Source organism: Gopherus flavomarginatus, chromosome 3, assembly GCF_025201925.1.
Source record: "Gopherus flavomarginatus isolate rGopFla2 chromosome 3, rGopFla2.mat.asm, whole genome shotgun sequence".
NCBI lineage: Eukaryota > Metazoa > Chordata > Testudines > Testudinidae > Gopherus > Gopherus flavomarginatus.
The window spans coordinates 91,357,231-91,376,269 of NC_066619.1; the positions used below are offsets into that span (position 1 = coordinate 91,357,231).

At 38.8% G+C, this 19,039-nt stretch overlaps 1 protein-coding gene across 7 annotated transcripts in view; it reads left to right on the forward strand.

Moving 5' to 3' along the window:
- AGTPBP1 (ATP/GTP binding carboxypeptidase 1) overlaps positions 1 to 18,532 on the forward strand; it is a 177,448-nt gene extending 158,916 nt beyond the window's left edge. For all 7 annotated transcript variants that reach the window (XM_050945606.1, XM_050945609.1, XM_050945605.1 and 4 more), the window contains one exon: positions 15,247 to 18,532. In XM_050945606.1, the coding sequence (XP_050801563.1) occupies positions 15,247 to 15,424 (178 nt within the window). In that variant the 3' untranslated portion in view covers positions 15,425 to 18,532. The remainder of the gene's footprint in view (positions 1 to 15,246) is intronic.
- The last annotated feature ends 507 nt before the right edge of the window (positions 18,533 to 19,039 follow it).

Here is a 19,039-nt window from a genome sequence, read left to right on the forward strand (position 1 = left end):
CGGCCATGTGCTTCATAAATAACCAGGGAGGGACATGGTCCTCCCCCTTTTGTCAGGAGGCCATCCATCTCTGGGACTTTTGCATGGCCCACTCGATGGAGCTGGTGGCGTCCTTTCTCCCAGACGTTCGGAACGCCTTGGCGCTTTGACTCAGCAGGTCTTTCCTGTCTTACGAGTGATCACTCTGCCCCATGTGAGGCGTTCTGTTTTCCAAAAGTGGAGATTTTTCCTCACATAGACCTATTCGCTCACCGCGAGAGCAGAAAATGCCAGATGTTCTGCTCTTTCCAAGGTCTCTCCTCGGGATCTATCTTGGACGCATTCCTGATGCCGTGGAAAGGCCAACTCCTTTATGCCTTCCCACTGTTCCCGCTGGTTCATTAGGTCCTGCTCAAACTCCGCAGGGGCAGAGCGCGCATCAACATGATCACTCCAGCGTGGTCCAGGCAGCACTGATACGCCACGTTGCTCGACCTGTCAATAACCAACCCAATTACCCTGCCACCCCACCCAGACCTCATCACTCAGGGCCACGGCAGGCTTCGTCACCCGGACCTGCAGCCTCTTCGCCTCATGGTGTGGCTGCTGCGTAACTGAGCCGGGGTGGCAGGAAGCCTTCCACCTGGTCAACGTGCCTGGCCGAGTGGAAGCGTTTCTTCTACAGGTGCGATACGCTCGATCTTGCTCCTACTGAGGTCTCGATCCCCTCTATTTGGCCTACCTCTGGCCTTCAGCGGCAGGACCTGGCGGTGTCATCGCTGAGGGTACACTTGGCAGCCATCTCTACCTTCCAGCCAGGCTAAGGTGGACGTTCCGTGTTCTCACACTCTATGGGTTCGAGGTCCCTCAAGGGCTTGGAGCGCTTGCACCCTCGGGTACGCCGCCCAGCCCCAACCTGGGACCTCAACCTAGTTTTAACCAGACTTATGTCTCCCCCATTCGAGCCGTTCGCGACCGGCCCTCTGCTATACCTGTCTTGGACGACAACTTTCCTCGTAGCTGTTACGTCGGCCAGATGAGTCTCTGAGCTCAGAGCTCTTACGGTGGTTCCGCCGTACACTAGGTTTCACAAAGACAAGGTGCAGTTACGACCACACCCAGCTTTCCTCCCTAAGGTGGTTTCGGCCTTTCATGTTACCCACAACTCAACGCAATGGGCGCAACAATTGCACTCCCTGGACGTCTGTAGAGCGCTCGCATTTATATTGCGCTGACAGAACCATTTCGTAAGGTTCCCCAGCTCTGTCACGGTAGCAGACCAAAGGGAAGGCTTGCTTGTTTTCCTCTCAGAGGATCTCATCTTGGGTGATGGCGTACATCCACACTTGTTATGATTTGGCTCATATTTCCCCAAGCCACATCACCGTGCATTCTACCAGGGCTCAGGCTTCATCTGCCGCCTTGCTGGCTCGTGTACCTACCCACGAGATCTATTGCACAGCTCCATTGGTCCTCGGTCCATACCTTTGCTTCGCAGTATGCCCTGGTTCAACAGTCAAGAGATGCTGTAGCCTCTGGCTCAGCAGTTTTCATTCTGCCACATTTCACTCCGACCCCACCGCCTACGTAAGGCTTGGGATTCACCTAACTGGAATGGATATGAGCAATCACTCGAAGAAGAAAAGACGGTTACTCACCTTTGTAACTGTTGTTCTTCGAGATGTGTTGCTCATATCCATTCCACACCCGCCCTCCTTCCCCACTGTCGGAGTAGCCGGCAAGAAGGAACTGAGGAGCGGGTGGGCCGGCAGGGGTATATATCGAGCGCCATGACGGCGCCACTCTAGGGGGCGACCTGCCGGCCCACTGAGTTGCTAGGGTAAAAGTTTTCCGACGAATGTGCACGCGCGGCGCACACACCTACCTGGAATGGATATGAGCAACACATCTCGAAGAACAACAGTTACAAAGGTGAGTAACCGTCTTTTCAAGTGGTTATTCGCATGGTTTTTAGACTTAGTTACTAAACTGATCCTTTAAAAAAGTTACTAGAAATTGTTGGCTCAATTTACAATATCTGTTTGTTTTTCTCTTTTTGTTCCCTTTATTTTGATTTATGCAATTAAAAACGGTGTTTTACATGTCCTTGACAACTATTATAATACAGTCCAGGAAAACACTGAAGACCCCACGTTTTAAAAACACACACCTCTAGGTCTCAAATTTGATCTCTTATCTATTTTCAAATGTATGAAAACATTACTGTGATTTTTAATGCATGTACCAATCCTTACTTTTCTTAATAAAAAATAATCTGTGTATCCACTATGGCAGCCACCTGGTGTGCCTGGGGAGCTACATAGGTCCTATGATACGGGAATTTTGAGTTTTGAGATTTTGTATTTTTAAGTAATAGCCACTCGTAAACGCCTCTTACGTTGCTGCTGTCACATGGAGAGTATGTGTTTCAAATTTTTGATGAAGACAATACAATATAGTAATCTGTTAGCTAAACACTTTCCACGTCACACGTGTTATCTCAACTTTTCCAGGTCAGCAGTCAGTCATCTTGCTTCTGTTGATCACAATACATTTTACAGAGGAAAGCAATTTATCACAGTATTCTGTAAATCAAATGCCTGTATTACTGAATCAAAATACAACTAGGAAAATGAGACTATGTAGTGATAGTGCAAGAAACATAGCAGATGGTTGGCTGCTCCTAATCTACCACTTTGCCATGTCAGACAGAGCCTAATCTTTGCTGCTACAAAAAAAAAGATGATGGCTACTTCCAGTGCAATAACTAACGTACAATAGTTATCTCATTGTAAAATCCCGGTGGAAACAAGCTCCCTCTCTGTAGTTTTTCTGTGAGGCAAGCAGGGGAGGTCGACACTATACCTTTCACACATGGTTGATATGTATTTTGCCTCTTGGTTAAACTACAGTGCCATGTTTCTAGTAGGAGTTTACAGCAGGATAGCTATCACACACTAGTTATCTCACAGTAAAAGCACATTTTATAGCAGTGAAGACAAAGCTAGTATTGTTGCAGGGATCTGCAATGTTGTGGAGGTAACAGGCTGGTCTCTCCCATGGGGATGGAGCACCTCACAAAGGTCTATAGTGACCTAAATGCAGGAAGGTAGGGAGGAATGAATACCTCTTGTCATTCTCTGGTGCAACAGCTCTAGCTACAATTTGGGAAGTAACGTTAATGAGCTGTGAGAGAAGTTGCGTTTGGCCTTGGAGGGAGGGACAGCTAACATCACTGAAAGGTTGGGAATAAAAGTGAAAATGTAGGTGGTGTGATGGGAAATAACACATGGGAGGTGCTTAAAACCTCTTTTAACCATCCTAATAAAGTCAAAATTGTAAGCTCTTCTGTAAAATGACGTGCACAAGGTGGATATATAGTTTCTTGTGAAATAACAGTATTCCTAGAATAGTTATAAAAGATAATACAAACACATAAGAGCTGCCATACTGGGTCAGATTGTGATACATCCTCTCCGGTTTCCTATCTCCTACTGTGGCCCATACTAGAGCTTCAGAGGAAGTGTACAGAACAGGACAATTATGGAGTGATTCACTGTGTTGTCCAGTCCTGACTTCTGTAAGCCAGAGTTTTAGGGTTGCCCCAAGTATGAGATTAGTAGCCATTTGATGGATCTGTACTCTATGAACTTATCCAGTTCTTTTTTGAGCCCAGTTATACTTTGGTGCTCACAGCATGCCAAGAAAATATGTTCCACAAGTTAGTTGTGCAGTGTGTGAAAAAGTGTTTCCTCTTGTTTCTGTTAAGCCTGTTGCCTGTTAATTTCCTCAAGTGACTCCTGATTTTTGTATTGTGTGAAGAGAGAAATAATGCATCTCTATTCACTTTGTCCACAACATTCAGGGTTTTGTAGACCTCTGTCATATTCCTCCTTAGTTGTTTCTTTTCTAAGATGAGCAGACGTAATCTTTTTAGTCTCTCCTCATATGTAAGCTATTCCACAACCTTGGTTATCATTTGTTGCCCTTTTGTGAACCTTTTCCTGTTCCATTCTGTCCTTTTTATATCACTCAACATATAGATTTTGATAGTGTATAAAATTTGTGCAAGCATTATTACTACTTTTCTGATGCTTGACTGTTTTTGAAATAATTCTCTGGTATAACTCATCTCAGCAGAGGGGGGTGTGTGTGTGTGTGTGTGTGTGTGTGTGTGTGTGTGTGTGTGTGTGTGTGTGTGTGTGTATGCGCACAACATAATCTAAACACCTGCTATAATTAAAGTTGAATTCTGATTTCCATTCTAACCTTGCTTTTCAGTTACTCATAAATTTTTCCTTAAATTTGAGGAATTTGAAGTGAAATCAGGTGATTTTGTTTTTGAACTACTTGGTAATAAAGTATACGTTTTGCTCTCTGATAACTTGCAAAAGACTGAGGCTAGAAACTTCAAATGTAGCTTGTCTTTCAGTGACATCTACAAAACAAAAATCAAGCCAGCTTGAATGGCTGTCACTTTTAAATTAATGAATATTTTGAATTTCGATGCATCTGCAAAGAACCTTTCAAAAACGTATTTAGGATTCCCCATGTAAGGGCCTTGGTAGAGAGAGTGAACATTGCAGACAAATGGTTCTTCAGGAAAATAATTTGGCTAGTTAAGAATGCTTCTGTTAGTGCCACTGGGGCATGGTGCTTCAGTAACTTATTTTTTCCGTAGTGGGGAGCATTCAGATTATGCCTCGGATCAAGGAACTTGAAGCCATATACTTCAGATTTTTCTCACTTCTTTCATTCTTTTTCTTTAAAAGTCATGGGAAATTAAATGTCTTAATATAACATTAGCACTCAAGTCAGGCAATTCTAAATGTTAAGTTGCTTCCATTATGTTCACTTAGTCATATTGTATTTAAAACGGCAAAATATACTATTTCACATATAAACCTGTGTGTGTCATATAAAATGTGTGGGAACATCCTTTAACTTGTGGAATAGACTGGCTTTTGACAACTTGTTTCTGTCTTAATGCTGCATTGAAGCTAATTAATGTTTGTGTGCATTTTTTAAAGGCTTCTGCATGTTTGTCATAACCAGTTCTACCAGTGTATAGCTTTGAATCTGTTCCTGTTCCATTGATTTCAATGGCAAAGTTTCCGTTAAAAGCAGTAGGAGCAGAATCAGATCCCCATAGATACAGGGAATAGCTCTCTGATTAAAAAAAACCAAAAAACTTTCAAACCGTTGATTACTGTTTAAGTAACATAATATGTCGCATCACTGAATAAAGGCATAAAACCAAATGGGGCCCCTTTTTATGAGGGGGTATTTTGACCTAATCCTTGCACATAAACAGCATAGTCCTAAAATCTTTCCACTCTTTTGCAAGAAGCCATTGGTGACATCTCAAATCAGGCATTAGTGGAACAGTTTCATTTCTACTGTACAGCTTTTCTCATTCATTACTCATGCATTAATGACCCGCCTATGGAATTGGGAGGATGTCCAGTGTCATTCTGAAGGCTTCAGGAGTAAGTTCCACCCTTCATCCTAGGCCCTGCAGATTTTCTGCTGCTGTTGGTAGAAAAAGTTGGCAATTCAATTTCTCCCAACAATTTTGTATTCTAACTTTAATTTGCATTTTTATGCACTAGCGACCTATAATCAATCATTCCTCTTCTAGGTTGGGTATTTGGTAGCACAGACGTTTCAGTCAGTCAGATATGCCACTTCAGCACCTTCCCTCTTTGAGTTCTCTGCCTCCCTCGGGCAATGTGAACTGCCCTGCAAGCACTACACTGAGTCGAAGCAGCATTCCCTATGTGCAGTGACATTCACCGGCTCTACACAGGGTGAATTACATAGCCAGCCAACCTTGCACTGCCAGCGCACAGGGCTCTGAGTTGGACTGGCAGCTCAGGTCCCCTCCCCTCCCCTGAGGAGCCACACCTCCAGTACAGGAAAGGTGGGAATGGGTCTCCCTGTCTCTCCACCCCTTCCCTACTCCACAGGCTTTGAGTGCACATTAAAGCATACGGAGAACTTTAGGCAGTTTCTGACTAGAGCAGAGATATGTGAGGATTCCAGTCCCCATGAAGCGACACCATTATGAGATTACAGAAGAGTAACTGAGAAATCCATTCCCATGTTCAAAATGGCTCCTGAGTAAAGGCCCGAGTGGAACTAGGTTGCTCTTAAAGTACTTATTTGGGTGCTAGTTAGCCTGTGGGATCAGGCAGGCAACCTTTCAGGTTCTTAGAGATATCTAGCAACTTACTTCTACAGATAACATATTTGTACCAATACCCTTCCTTGGTTGAGTATAAACAGCCAGGGGAAGTACCACACATGCACCAAACACTTCACACCTCCCCACTCACCCTAGCAAACTTTCTGTGCAGGACTTTTCCAGGACAGGATGCCAGTGGCTTGCCAGGAATTCATTAATATTAATAATATATCTTTCCTTTCAAACATCATTTGATGCATGATTTTGTAGAGACACCACCTCTGATATCTTGCGCATATAAGCATAAAGTGAGAAGCTGTGTGGAGGAACAGTAGAGAAATTAGAGCTGAAATAACAATGAGGGTTGAGGCCTCTATGAAAGCCAGCATAAAAATCCATTAGTCACTATAAAGCGCCCGGGTATCCAAGAAGGAACTGTTACTTTAGCAGAGGTAAAAATCTGGAGCAGAAGCTTCCAAGGAAACCTAATTACGTTTTCTACCAAACCAACAAAATTCTCAGTGTGACAATGATGAAACGAGCATTCGTTTGTGAGAGCTCAAAATCCCTTCTTTCTGATCTACTCTCCACACCCAAAGTCTTCAGACATGGCTAGTAGTAGTCACAGCAAGGCACAGGTTACAAATTATACATGCATAGACAACATACGAATTAGTGCCCTGCCCCGAGGGGGAAAGAACATTTGTAACTGTATGGAGATATTTTGGCAAACCAGTAAAGTAGCTGAAACCACTGTGGCTTATTACTAAAAGCAGCCTAGTCAGCAGGGTTGGCTTAACCAAGGTGGGAGGGGAGGGGATTTTGGGTGCCATGGAAAGGGTAGTTTTACCCACGTCCTTCCTGATAAGAATTATGTTGAAGTCGCTGATACATGCATTTTAGAAGAGCATGATATGCCCCAAGAATGTCTGTTGGGGCCTCAAGGCTGGAAACTCTGGAAAAAACCCGCACCTGGTTAATCAATAATCAGAAGGAACCTCTTGCTTGACCATTGAAACTGCTTACTTACCAAGTTTTCTTTAAGGGGCAGCTCATTCTATTAAGGGGGAAAAGTTTGAGGTACTTGGACTTGTTTGGACTCTCCCTCTGAATACATCTTGCAGTCCCAACCGGCAGATGGAAGATTTGGCCACTGTGTCACTCGAGAGCCACACTCAGCTTTGGTAATTATCATGGGTTGGGGATGTTTTACTAACCTGTTGCAGATGTGTGTAAGTGCTTGAGACTAAATAAAGTGTAGCTTTAAGTGAAAGCACTCTTGTGTTGTCCTGTTTGTGCCAGGCATCTATCGGTCAGATGGCCGTGTCTCCCCTGATTTATTTCCTGACACCACCTCGCACAGAGTAAAAGTTAGCAAGAGCTTTGGGTTGAAAGAACCCCGGGTAACAACTGGACAGCTGCTTAAAAGGATTAATAACTACCAGTTATTTAAAATCCTGAAGAGCTTTGAGCCCAATGAATTGCTCATCTAGGGGTCAAAACAAGGGTGGTTCAAACTGTAATTTTATCATCATGATGATTTGCATAGATCCAAAACGTCCTTGCATCAGTCATTTCCTGGCAATGCTCATCCATAGCCAATTATCTCCAGTGGGCAGGATTGCTGGTTTCATCCTGTGAGTGGGTTTCTCAAAATACATCTATGGAAGCTTCTGCTGAGGACAAAGGATTGACAGTGGTGTGTGTCTGAACAAAACACTCTCTCTCTCTGACATGACCATATGGGATCGAACCAGTGATCCAATTAGTTAGTATCCTGCCTGTGATGCTGGCCAGTACCATCTATGTCAGAAGAAGGTATAAGAAGCCAAATAGTGGGCTATTACAGTGCTCACAGGGAAGCATTCTCATACCTCCCATTAGAGGTTGGTTTATGACTGAGGCATGTATATTGTATCTCTTCCAAAATCAGAAAGTAAGCAGAGGTTGAAGCTTCTATCTGGCAATGGAAGTAATGCACTGGGCAGAAAAGAATTTGTTTTCAAGACAATTCACATAAAGGATACAGAAAAGAGGAAACCAGAGAGAGCTGAAGTCCTCTTAATTCTCTGCTGCCCAAAAGGCAGGATTTCCTATACAGCCAAGGAACCTATACTGGACCTACAGAAAAGACCAGATCCCTTGAAGCAGGGGCTCCTTCATCCAGACGACGAACACTGATAGTCAACAGCTAATCATTCAAAGAGACGTGTAGTTCAGCATGAATTCTCTCTTAGCTTCTGATATCCAGACAACCAGGAACTCAACCAGGAATTTCATACATTGATCTGGGACATTTTTACATTTCTGGTGAAAGGTAAAACAGAATTCTCTTTGGGGCAGGACTGCCTCTTTATTTGTTCTGTTATTTGTACTGTTCCTGGGACAATGGACCCTGATCTCTAAATGCTACTGTAATGTAAGTATAATAATAATAATCACAAAGTTATGGTGGCTTCAGCTGCATTGGAGTTTCTCAGAATAGTTGATTGGAGACCTACAATCAAGCATTATGGAAACATGGATACAAGTCCTAGTGGCATTCTGTAGGTAGGCATGTTGGACTCCTCCATTTGAGTATCATCAAAGGACAAGATTAATCAAATGACAAGTAATACAGGACAAAATCATTTACCTCTGAAAGGCAGGTTGTGGAATTACTTCCCTTGTCTATATAAGAACCATGCTGCTGTTGTCCTAAGAAATAATGTTCATCTTATAGCTTCAGAAACCTTTCTGTTCAAGATAAATTCGTCTTCCCACAGTGCCTGGGAAATAGTCCAAGGCCATAGTGTCCCAGTTGGAATATTTGTGGTAAATAACATAACAGTTACTGTACATACTTTTCTGAAGTTGCTGATGTAATAATATGTCTGAGACTACAAAAAAATCTCCTTTTTCAAAGATAAGATATATGCATTCAGAAGCAGTGTAATTAATGAAACAAATAGTATAGGTAATTACACAAGGCCTCCTTTTCCTTAACTTGGGAGAAAGAGGACAGGCCAACATTTTAAAGTACTTTTCAGTATTTCATTACATCTGGATGTACTTACCTTAAGTTAACCAAAGCATTTTCAACTGAGTCAGCAGTATGTTTGATTTACAAAAAAGAAAGCAATAACTAGATTTGTTTCCCTCTGGTAATGCACTTTAACATTTTAGGCAATGAATTAAACACTTACATAATTTATTTTCCTTTAATTATTTTGAACTTTTTCCGGTATTTTTCCCCCAGTTTCCCCAAAAAGAAACCATTAGACTACATGTAATAATGGTCCTGTAGTAAGAAATATGGTTGTGATGCTAGTTGTTGATAGGCTCTATGAATGCAATGAAACAAAAACATATGACTCTGGTCATAACTAGTGGAATTTATTCGCATTATCTGTCTTTGCCTGATGACTTGACCTTGTTCAGAATTTCTGGTGCCTTGTTCAGTTCTATAAGACTCACTCCGTATGGTCTGGGTTAGTGGTTCTCAACCAAGGGTTTGCAGAGGTCTTCCAGGAGGTACATCAACTCATCTAGATATTTGCTGTGTTTTACAACAGACTATATAAAAAGTACTAGCAAAGTCACTACAAACAAAAATTTCATACAGACAATGACTTGTTTATACTGCTCTATATAGTATACACTGAAATGTAAGTACAATATTTATATTCCAGTGAAAAAGTAAGCAATTGTTCAGTTATAGTATACTGTGATACTTTTGTATTTTTGTCTGATTTTGTAAGTAAGTATTTTTAAGTGAGGTGAAACTTGGGAGTATGCAAGACAAATGTAACTCCTGAAAGAGGTACAGTAGTCTGGAAAAGTTGAGAACCACTGTTCTAGGTTATCCAGTGTTTTCAGTTTATAGATTTGGTTTAATTATAGCAGACAGATTGAGCTTTAGGATTTCTCATATTACTTTCTCATTAGAGTTAACAAAGAGGAAATTTTGGGAAATGGCAAGGAGGAGACAAGCTCTAGAAATGAGATGAGAGCTATAAATGCTACATCCCTATCTCACTTTGTGGGAAGATTGATGGCACCCGACTCCTTTTGATTGTGAATAGAAGTTGGGCACCTAATTGCTTTTCGAATTTGTCCTTTAGATCTTTCCTTCTCACATGGGAAAAACCATAGAAAGGGAGAATTACTCAAGGGAACTCCATAAGTAGACGTAAGTTGAGTTACATGAGTGATACTGCCTCCAAGGGAGGATATTTTGTAGCTACTGTAGGAGCATGGCCTTCCAAGAGCTTGGATATCCAGAGATCTCTGGGTAAATTCTAAGGAAATGAGGACACAGAAAGCTGGTTCCTTTGCACTACTCCCTGACTTCTTTCCTCCCACTTTTACTTCCCTGTCAGAATTCCTTTGGCAGCAGTCACTGGTTCCTTGCCAGTTATATTTCTGTCTCTCACTGATACTATGTGCTGGTGTAACTTTAAGTCATTGGGCAGAAACTATCTCAATCTCTTCTTGTAAAGCACTGTAAATATCCTGGTGCAAGTGTGTTTTAATAACAGTTAAAGAAAATCTTTTGCTTCCTTCAAGGTTGACTTCTCCTGCAACTGAAGAATTTGAATAATGAAAAATGAGACTCTTGTTTTGTATCAGGAAAAAAACAAAACTGGAAAAATCAAAAAATCATGAGTTTGTTGTGGCAAAAATAGCCATTTTAGCTGGGGCGGGCGGAAATCACAATTTTTTTTCAAACAGATTGGTGTATTTTTATTGGGAAGTGTACCAAAACATTCATTCAAATTGGAAAAATACATAACATAAAATATTGCTATAATTATTAGAAAAATTACAGTGTCTTGTTTTGAAAAAGCGTTTTATGCATTTTTAAAATTACATGATTTTCTAGTATTCCTGTCATCTCTAAACACATTTTTGTATAAAGGAAGGGTATGCTTTTGAAAAGCACTTTTGTTTGGGAGTCTGAGTCCTGCAACACTCATCAGTTACATTTTTAGTTTTCATTGAGAAGTTTATCTTCATACTTGTAAGGGTAAAAATTAAATTTAAATAAAATATCTGAATACTAAAGACATTTTAAAGGGGTCACTTGAACGGCTGTGACTTTAAAGAAAGCACACACATTGTGGAATCCATGACAATCCACCAGTCTTAATAATAATAAACCAATTTATTATTAATTTTTTGTTTTAAAAAGGAGAGCAAGAGTTGATGGAGGAGGAGGGATTATTGAGTATTTTAATTAGAAACAACTCAAGGGAAAAGTTAGGAAATTAAAATCCACAGAATCAGCATGGAAGGTAGCTAAAAACATTGAGTCCCAAGATATGTCATGATATTAAAAAAACAAAAATGATTAAACCGCAAGGTTCAAGTGTTCGAGTCACCAAAAATGTAGAAATTCAGCACAAGCGAGAACAGTGGAGTAGAGTCTAAATGTTGTTAGGTGCATTCTAAAATACAGATTAAAGAGGGCTAAGAAGAATTTTGAAGAACAAATATCAAAGGATGATATGATAAATTCACTACATCAGAAATAAAGCCATCGAATGGCCTGTTGACTGTTAACTGTACCAGACCCTCGCATACCTTTATGATGGGTACAGAAGGAAATGAAACATGTAGACAAAATAAGCACATCCTAATATATTGATTTCAGTAGAATGTGAATGGGCAATAGTAGCACAGTGGGTGCACTGAGAGCCAGGTAAACTTGTTAAAATGAAAATAATTTCAGAGCCAGGCTTAATAGGGGCAGATACTTAGGCAAGCTTCTCCATGTAGCTTTGCTAATCCTGACCTGTAAATTAACTCTTCTAGTACTGGACTTCTCCTGAGTGGAGAAAAATAATTATTGTATTGATAGTTTTATGATTAGTAAAAAATTCATTAAAGATTAAACTACTCTTACATTTCTAACCTGAGATTTGAGCGCAGATCGGCAATTGCAAATGTCTAATGTGGTGCACTATATTATTTTGCTTCGTTCCTTGGATTTTAAAAAGATGATCATATCAAGATAAAAACTTGGCTTACCTAAATGTTCCCGTTGCCTCTTTTGAGACAAAGCTGCAGTATTGACTTGTTCTTACTACTACTTGCTAGTTGTTGATCTAAAAACTGAGTTAAAATAGCAATAATTTTCTGTATATCTTACACTGTCTTGTATGTGTATTGCAACACAGAATTCAGAATGTAGACTGGGACATAGTCTGTCACTTGGTAAACAGAATGTAAGCTCCTAGAAGTGAAGGTGTCTCGCTGAAATGTCCAGTTCTCTGCATAATCATCAAGACAGTTGCAACATGTTCTGGACTGTGTATGTGTAAACAAATTTTTTTTAAACTACAGTAAACTTACCTTCTGGAGAGAGTATCTCTTGCAGAAGACTCCATTGCATTCACTGTTGTCGTAAATTACATGCAGCTAAACAAAAGAATTTTATACATGTCTATTGTAATACATTTTTATACATTAATTTCATGCTAGCACTGGCTACAAAAACATGTTGTTTGCACTGCAAATATTAATTTTGTTAAACTTCCAGTTCTTACAACTATGAGTTAATGAGGGCAGTGTTGAGAATTAATGGTTGCATTTCCTGTAAATTGAATTACACAGAATATCCTGCAATTGCAGTGGGAACTCATTGTATGTTTAACCTAGCAAATCAATATCTGTGAGTGATCCGAAGCAGATATCCCAGAATAGTCTATACACTTGTTGAGATGAGATGTGTTTTGAGTGTGGTTTCTTGCAGGGAGTAATTTTCCAAAGAGTTGAATGAAAATTTCAACCTTTTTTCCTTCAAATGAACTAGGTGTTGGTGAATTATGATTTTCTAGAGGAAGGAATACAGTCATGTTGTTAAATCATGGGGTGGGGAGTCAGGAGATCTGGCTTCTGTTACTGGCTCTTCCACAGATGTTCAGTGCAATGTTGTACCTCAGTTTCCCTGTCTGTAAAATGAGGATACCTTGAAGATTTAATTCATTAATGCTTGTGAAGTGCCTTGTGAGCCTCATGTAAAGGCACTAGAATAACAGTCTCGTTATAAGTTTATTTGTGCCAATCGAAGTACCTGATCGTATCCTTCTCCTTAACCCTTCATATATTGCTTGTCTTTTTGGAATGTAAACTAATTAGGGCAGACACCCCAATATACACCTCTACCTCAATATAATGCTGTCCTTGGGAGCCAAAAAATCTTACCGCGTTATAGGTGAAACCTGTTATATTGAACTTGCTTTGATCCACTGGAGCACGCAGCCTCTCCGCCCCCCTCCTGAGCACTGCTTTACCACGTTATATCCAAATTCGTGTTATATCAGGTGGTGTTATATCGGGGTAGCGGTGTATGTATGTTCAACATCTAGCATAATTAGCCTTGGCCCTAGTTGGGACCTGTGGGTGCTACCAGAATATTAAATAACAGTTGCTGGACACATTTAGTTTTGTATTGCATTTCTTTTTGTGATATTTATTAAGCACAATAAGTTCTTAACCCTTATTCTGAAAATTTTTTAAGCATAAATGTAATATCCAGTAGCCAAGTCTCTCTTTTGTGTGCAAATTTAATTTGTTAGGCCTTTGATTTTCAGTACTATTAAAACCTTTTTTTAAACTAAAAGAAGTCCAGATTTTTTGTCATGTTCCCAGCATGTGAGTCTTAGCTGTCAGTTGCACACTTTATTTGAGGTTTGAAGGGACAGAGAATAAGCTCAGTGAAAAATACTTGCACCAAATTTCAGCCCATTGAAGATTAAAATGGTCCTTTGCTTACTCTCTAAAAGAGCTTTAGAGTGGAAACAGTAATGAAATTAAATGCAGAGCTACTGTCAAGAGATCTTATACTGTACCTCAAGAAAAACTTGTAAAAATTCAAATGTATAACTTTGTTTGAAATGCTTTGTTTAATGATTCTAACACAATAACCCAGAGCACCTTATGTGTTCCTAACACACCTGTTGTGTTTTTATGAGTTGTATCTGGTTATTATAGATTCCTGAGTTCCAGCTCCTCCAATGTAGAAACATTTGGCAAACCTAATGGGGAATCTGTTTGATTTGATTATGAATTAAAATGGATAAGTTGCAGATCCTTTCTGGGACCTCCTCTGAACTCAGAGCTATTTACTTTATGAAATATTTAGAACATTTAGTGCTTTTAAGCAAATAGCTTTATCCGGTGTCCCAAGGGAAAATAATAAAGCTGGGTATGAAAAATTCACTTTTTTTTTTTCCTCATAATAGGAAACTTTCAGGTAGTGAAAAGGCATATTTTCAGTCTTCTTGGGTTTGCTCTAATGGTAGATAACCATTTTAGAATCTTGGAAGAAATTAGTTTAGCACATTACTGTAGAAACTGTTTAGAATATCCCATAGTTACTTACCCAGCTTCTTAAAGTTAACTGCTGCCTGTGACCTGCAGGATTTAAGATGAGGCTTTTAAAAAGGAATCTATGCAAAGTATGAGAAAGTTTAGCAATTTGCAAATAAAACCTTGATAATTTTGCATATAAAAGAAGGCTTAACACCCTGCTTTGTGAGTACTTGAGTTTTCATTTACAAACTAGTCAAAAGTACTCTATGTAACATTTTTCAAATTAATTAATAACTTTTTTTGTAATTAAAACATAATTTTACAATCTGAAAATGAGTTTATAATTTAAAACACTAAAGTTGAAAGCTTGTAAGGGTAAGGTCTGTGTTTTCTTATCTGTTCAGTCCCTATCACAGTTAATCCATAGTGTGTATGTAATATAACAGCACCTAAAAAACTAACTTACTCCGGTTCAATGACTTTTTTAAATGGATTTTTTTAAAATTGTGTATAATTTTTTTTATAATTTACATATGTATCCTATGTAGTGTGTGTCTATGATATTAATTTGTCAGCTTTATAAGTGTCATTTTGGCTCACAGTTTATATGTATTATTCAAGATAATTATTCCTATCAGCCTGATTTTCTTACATTAAAACGCGTATCATTTTGAATTATTCATTTAGCTCAAGATCAGGAAGTAGATTGTCTAACTGACGGTAGCAGAATTTAAATCTTTGCAAGCGATTAATGCAACCTATTGTGTATTGTCTTACTACAGCCCCACTACATATGTTCTGGATGAAGATGAGCCTCGCTTCCTTGAAGAAGTTGACTACAGTGCAGAGAGTAATGATGAGCAAGACATTGAATTGGCTGATAATGCAGGCAATTATGAACCCTCTGTTCAGGAAGAGGGGCTTTCGGACTCAGAAATGACAAGGACACACCTGCCTTGAGCCATCTTTGTAGACGCAAAGAAGAAAATGAATATCCTGGTTTTTAGTGGATAGGAAAGAGGGAAGTAACTGGCTTTCAAGAGGGATGGCTCAAAGAGACAGAAGTAATTGAAGCCAGTTTAGCTGAAAGACAATAAATGTGTTTCTGATTTATGATGATATTGGCATTTGTTTTATTTAAGGAATTCAGTGCCTTAATTTGGCACTGAATATATCAAACAATTGCTTTACTATTTCATTTTCTACCAAATATTGTTGCATGGCTTTTTGTGTCCTTAACCCCCTATAATCACCAACCAATGGATTATAAATTGTAGTGTGTCAGGTACAGAAATTAATATTAAAATTCCTTAACAAACCTTTGAGTTTCTTCCTGAAAAATACATATGTACAGGGTTTTTTATTAATTTGTGTGTTTATTGAGGTTGAGGTTTTTCTTCAGAATTATGTTAAATGTTTGATTGTTTGAAGTAATGGAGAGCTTGCTTTGAAACCGTTTCATTCTACAGTTACTAAATTAAAAATGAAAATTTGATCAATTGTTGTGCTTGTTTCTTGATCCTTTAATACACTGAGGTTATATAGCTTTACAGAAGCCATGATTTAAAATATACAATGATCTAAATTACCTTTTTTTAAAAGAAGAATTTATTCTTGCAAGATGGCTGTTAGTCCACTAGTCAGAAGCATTTTATGGTGGCTACTGCACCTGCACCTACTACGCTGTTTATGTTTGCATAAAGCCCTTCCCTGAAACACAGCATCTCAGGTGAAGAGAGAGGTGTTCATCTCCACAATCAGTTAATATTTAGCTTTGGAAACAAGTTTACTCAGTGACAAGAATTGGCTAAATGTGTATACTGTCTGTATATTTTGCTACCTATTGTTAAAAATATTTCTTATTTAATGTTCTTGTCAAATTATTGTAGTGTCAAAATGAGTTCAGTTCATTCTGGGCATGTTTTTAAGGGGAAAGGTGGTATCCATTTTGGTTTAGTGTCTTCCTGTGAGTCAGATTGTTCATGTTCTGGGAATGAACAAAGTCTTTTTGCACCTCCCCTCTACCTCTGCTGCTCCATTTTTGCTTAGAATAAGATTTAATGTGAAGCTGAAGTTGCTGCCAAATATTTATAAATCTGAACATTTGCTACAGCAAAAAGTTTAATTATCCTTGCTTGATGTGACCCAATTCTGACTCTTTATTTTTTGAAAAATGCTTGTATAGCATAAGGGGAAATCTAAAAGCATCAAGCAATATCTTTCTATACTTAAACAGATCCCTAACTAAAGAGAGATTTTTAAGTGTCAACAGTGCAAATGAAATTGATGTGTTTCATTTCTTTTTTTCTTTTCTTTTTATTTGGTACATGAAATAAAAACCATAGAGAGCAAGATGGCTTAGGGGATGATCAGTGGAAATGTGAAACCTTTTACCAGTAACTCACTGTTCCAATCCAGTTTAGGTAGGTAGCAACAGTCTGTGCCATCTTGATTTTGAAATTGGGGTAGAGGAGAGAAATGTTGGCATATTTGCCCTTGAAATAGTATGCTCTTATGCTTAAATTTTTAAAAAAAATTAAATGATCAGCTGAGAGAAGAAAGGGAATGATAGAACCACCTATATACATTCTCCTCCAAGTTTTTTCTTTTTAAGGTCTGACCATCTTAATTGTTCTGTGACCTATATTGGATGAGTAGACAGGCTCAGTCCACTCCCTGGTGAGCAGGTGTTTAGACAGCAAAGTGACCATTACAACTGGCACTTTTGGCAATAACAAGAGAAACCAGGCACTGAACCTGGTACTCTCTATCCCCTCATACCACCTAGAGGTCATTCCTCTAGGTCAGGACTGAGACGTATTAACAGGACAGTGTAGGGAAGGTCATATTGCTCCCATTGTGTTGTACCTGTTCTGTGTATAAATTGTCCTTCAGTCTCCAGAACTCTTACTCTAGCACCTTTCATAAGTAATAAATTTGCTTAAATTAACTTGCTGTATTAACACAGCAAGTTAATCAGCATCTCTGTGTAGCTTGACTTGGTAGTAATATAGTATCAGAAGGGCAACCGTGTTAATCTGTATCCACAAAAACAACAAGAGTCCGATGGCACCTTAAAGACTAACAGATTTATTTGGGCATAAGCTTTCATGGGTAAAAAACCGACTTCTTCAGATGCATGGATGCTTATGCCCAAATAAATCTGTTAGTCTTTAAGGTGCCACTGGACTCCTCATTGTTTTAGTAATAATATAGATTTCAACATGTTAGGAATTTCAACACATTAGGAATGTATTAATGAAATGTAAAGAACTCCATGGTCTCAATAGTGCAGTATCCTTAATGCTCATCCCAAGTAAGTGTGTGTGTGTATGTATATGTATAAGCTCTGTTTGGACTAGTGGTTCTGGAAGATGAGACAAAAGAAGTTATGACTGATTACTGAATAAATATTTATTCAGGGTATTTGTTATAAACCGATACGTAAATACAAATCTGAAATGTAAACACAACAATATTTCATTTCAATCTAGGTTTTGAGAGGCTGACTGAACCTTGAATCCATTGTGCATGAGAATTTCAAGAGCATGTTTTATATACTGTAGTGTACTTGGCTCAGTATCTAGGTGCTAGTTATGACAGATGGAATTCTAGTCTTAATTCTAAATTTTCTTGGTTTTTATGACTCAATATTCTTGCAACATACTTTTGGTATTACATGATGGCTTTAATACAATCATGACAGATTCTTCATAAGGAAAGCGGCTATGCCTTTTCCTCCCTCCAAAATAACGATGAGTTTTAGTAACATAAGCATTTGACTTTGATTGTGATATTTACTTTATGTTTCTGAAAACTGAATGGTTTGCATTGCTAGATAATGAATTCCAGTATTCCCCATCTTGGTGTGATACAGAGACTGTAACACAAACTTGATATTTTTCCATCACCATTGATATCTTTCCTTGAATGCAATGTAATTTTTTAAAGATTGCCATTTATGCCAATTTGTATGTGGTGGGTTTTGGATGTGAAATATTGTGCAAATCTAATTGAACAAAAAGAACCAGTGTTCATTTCAAATAAGGCAATAGTAGCAGTAAACACTTACAAAATCAAAAAAATTCAGGTATCAGATACCTTTTCATTGTAATGCTGTACTAGACACAATTGTGGCAGTATTATTGTGCATGCCCAGATATAAATATATTAAGAAAATATATAATAAAGGAATCATTATAATCGCCTTGTTTCCCTACACATTTTATTGGATAGAAAATAGAAATTGTTAATGTTGTGGTATTTTCCTTTTGCCAAGTATATTTAATGAGAGCACTTATGGTCCAGTTTTCAGTGCAAGCTGGGATTGCTCAGTGTTTCTGAAAATGAGACCATTAATATTCTAATTCTGTCAGTTTTTAAAAATTTAAGGCAGCATGCTGCATTGTGTTAAGCTTTTCATTCACAGGTTAATGGGTAGAATCAGATTTAGAAAACTGATTGCTTTTGGTGCTTGTAAAAAGTACCATACTGACCAAATTGGAGATCACCATTGCACAGATACAGCAAGCGATGTAACACTGCACGTTTTCCTACACTACATAACTAATATGC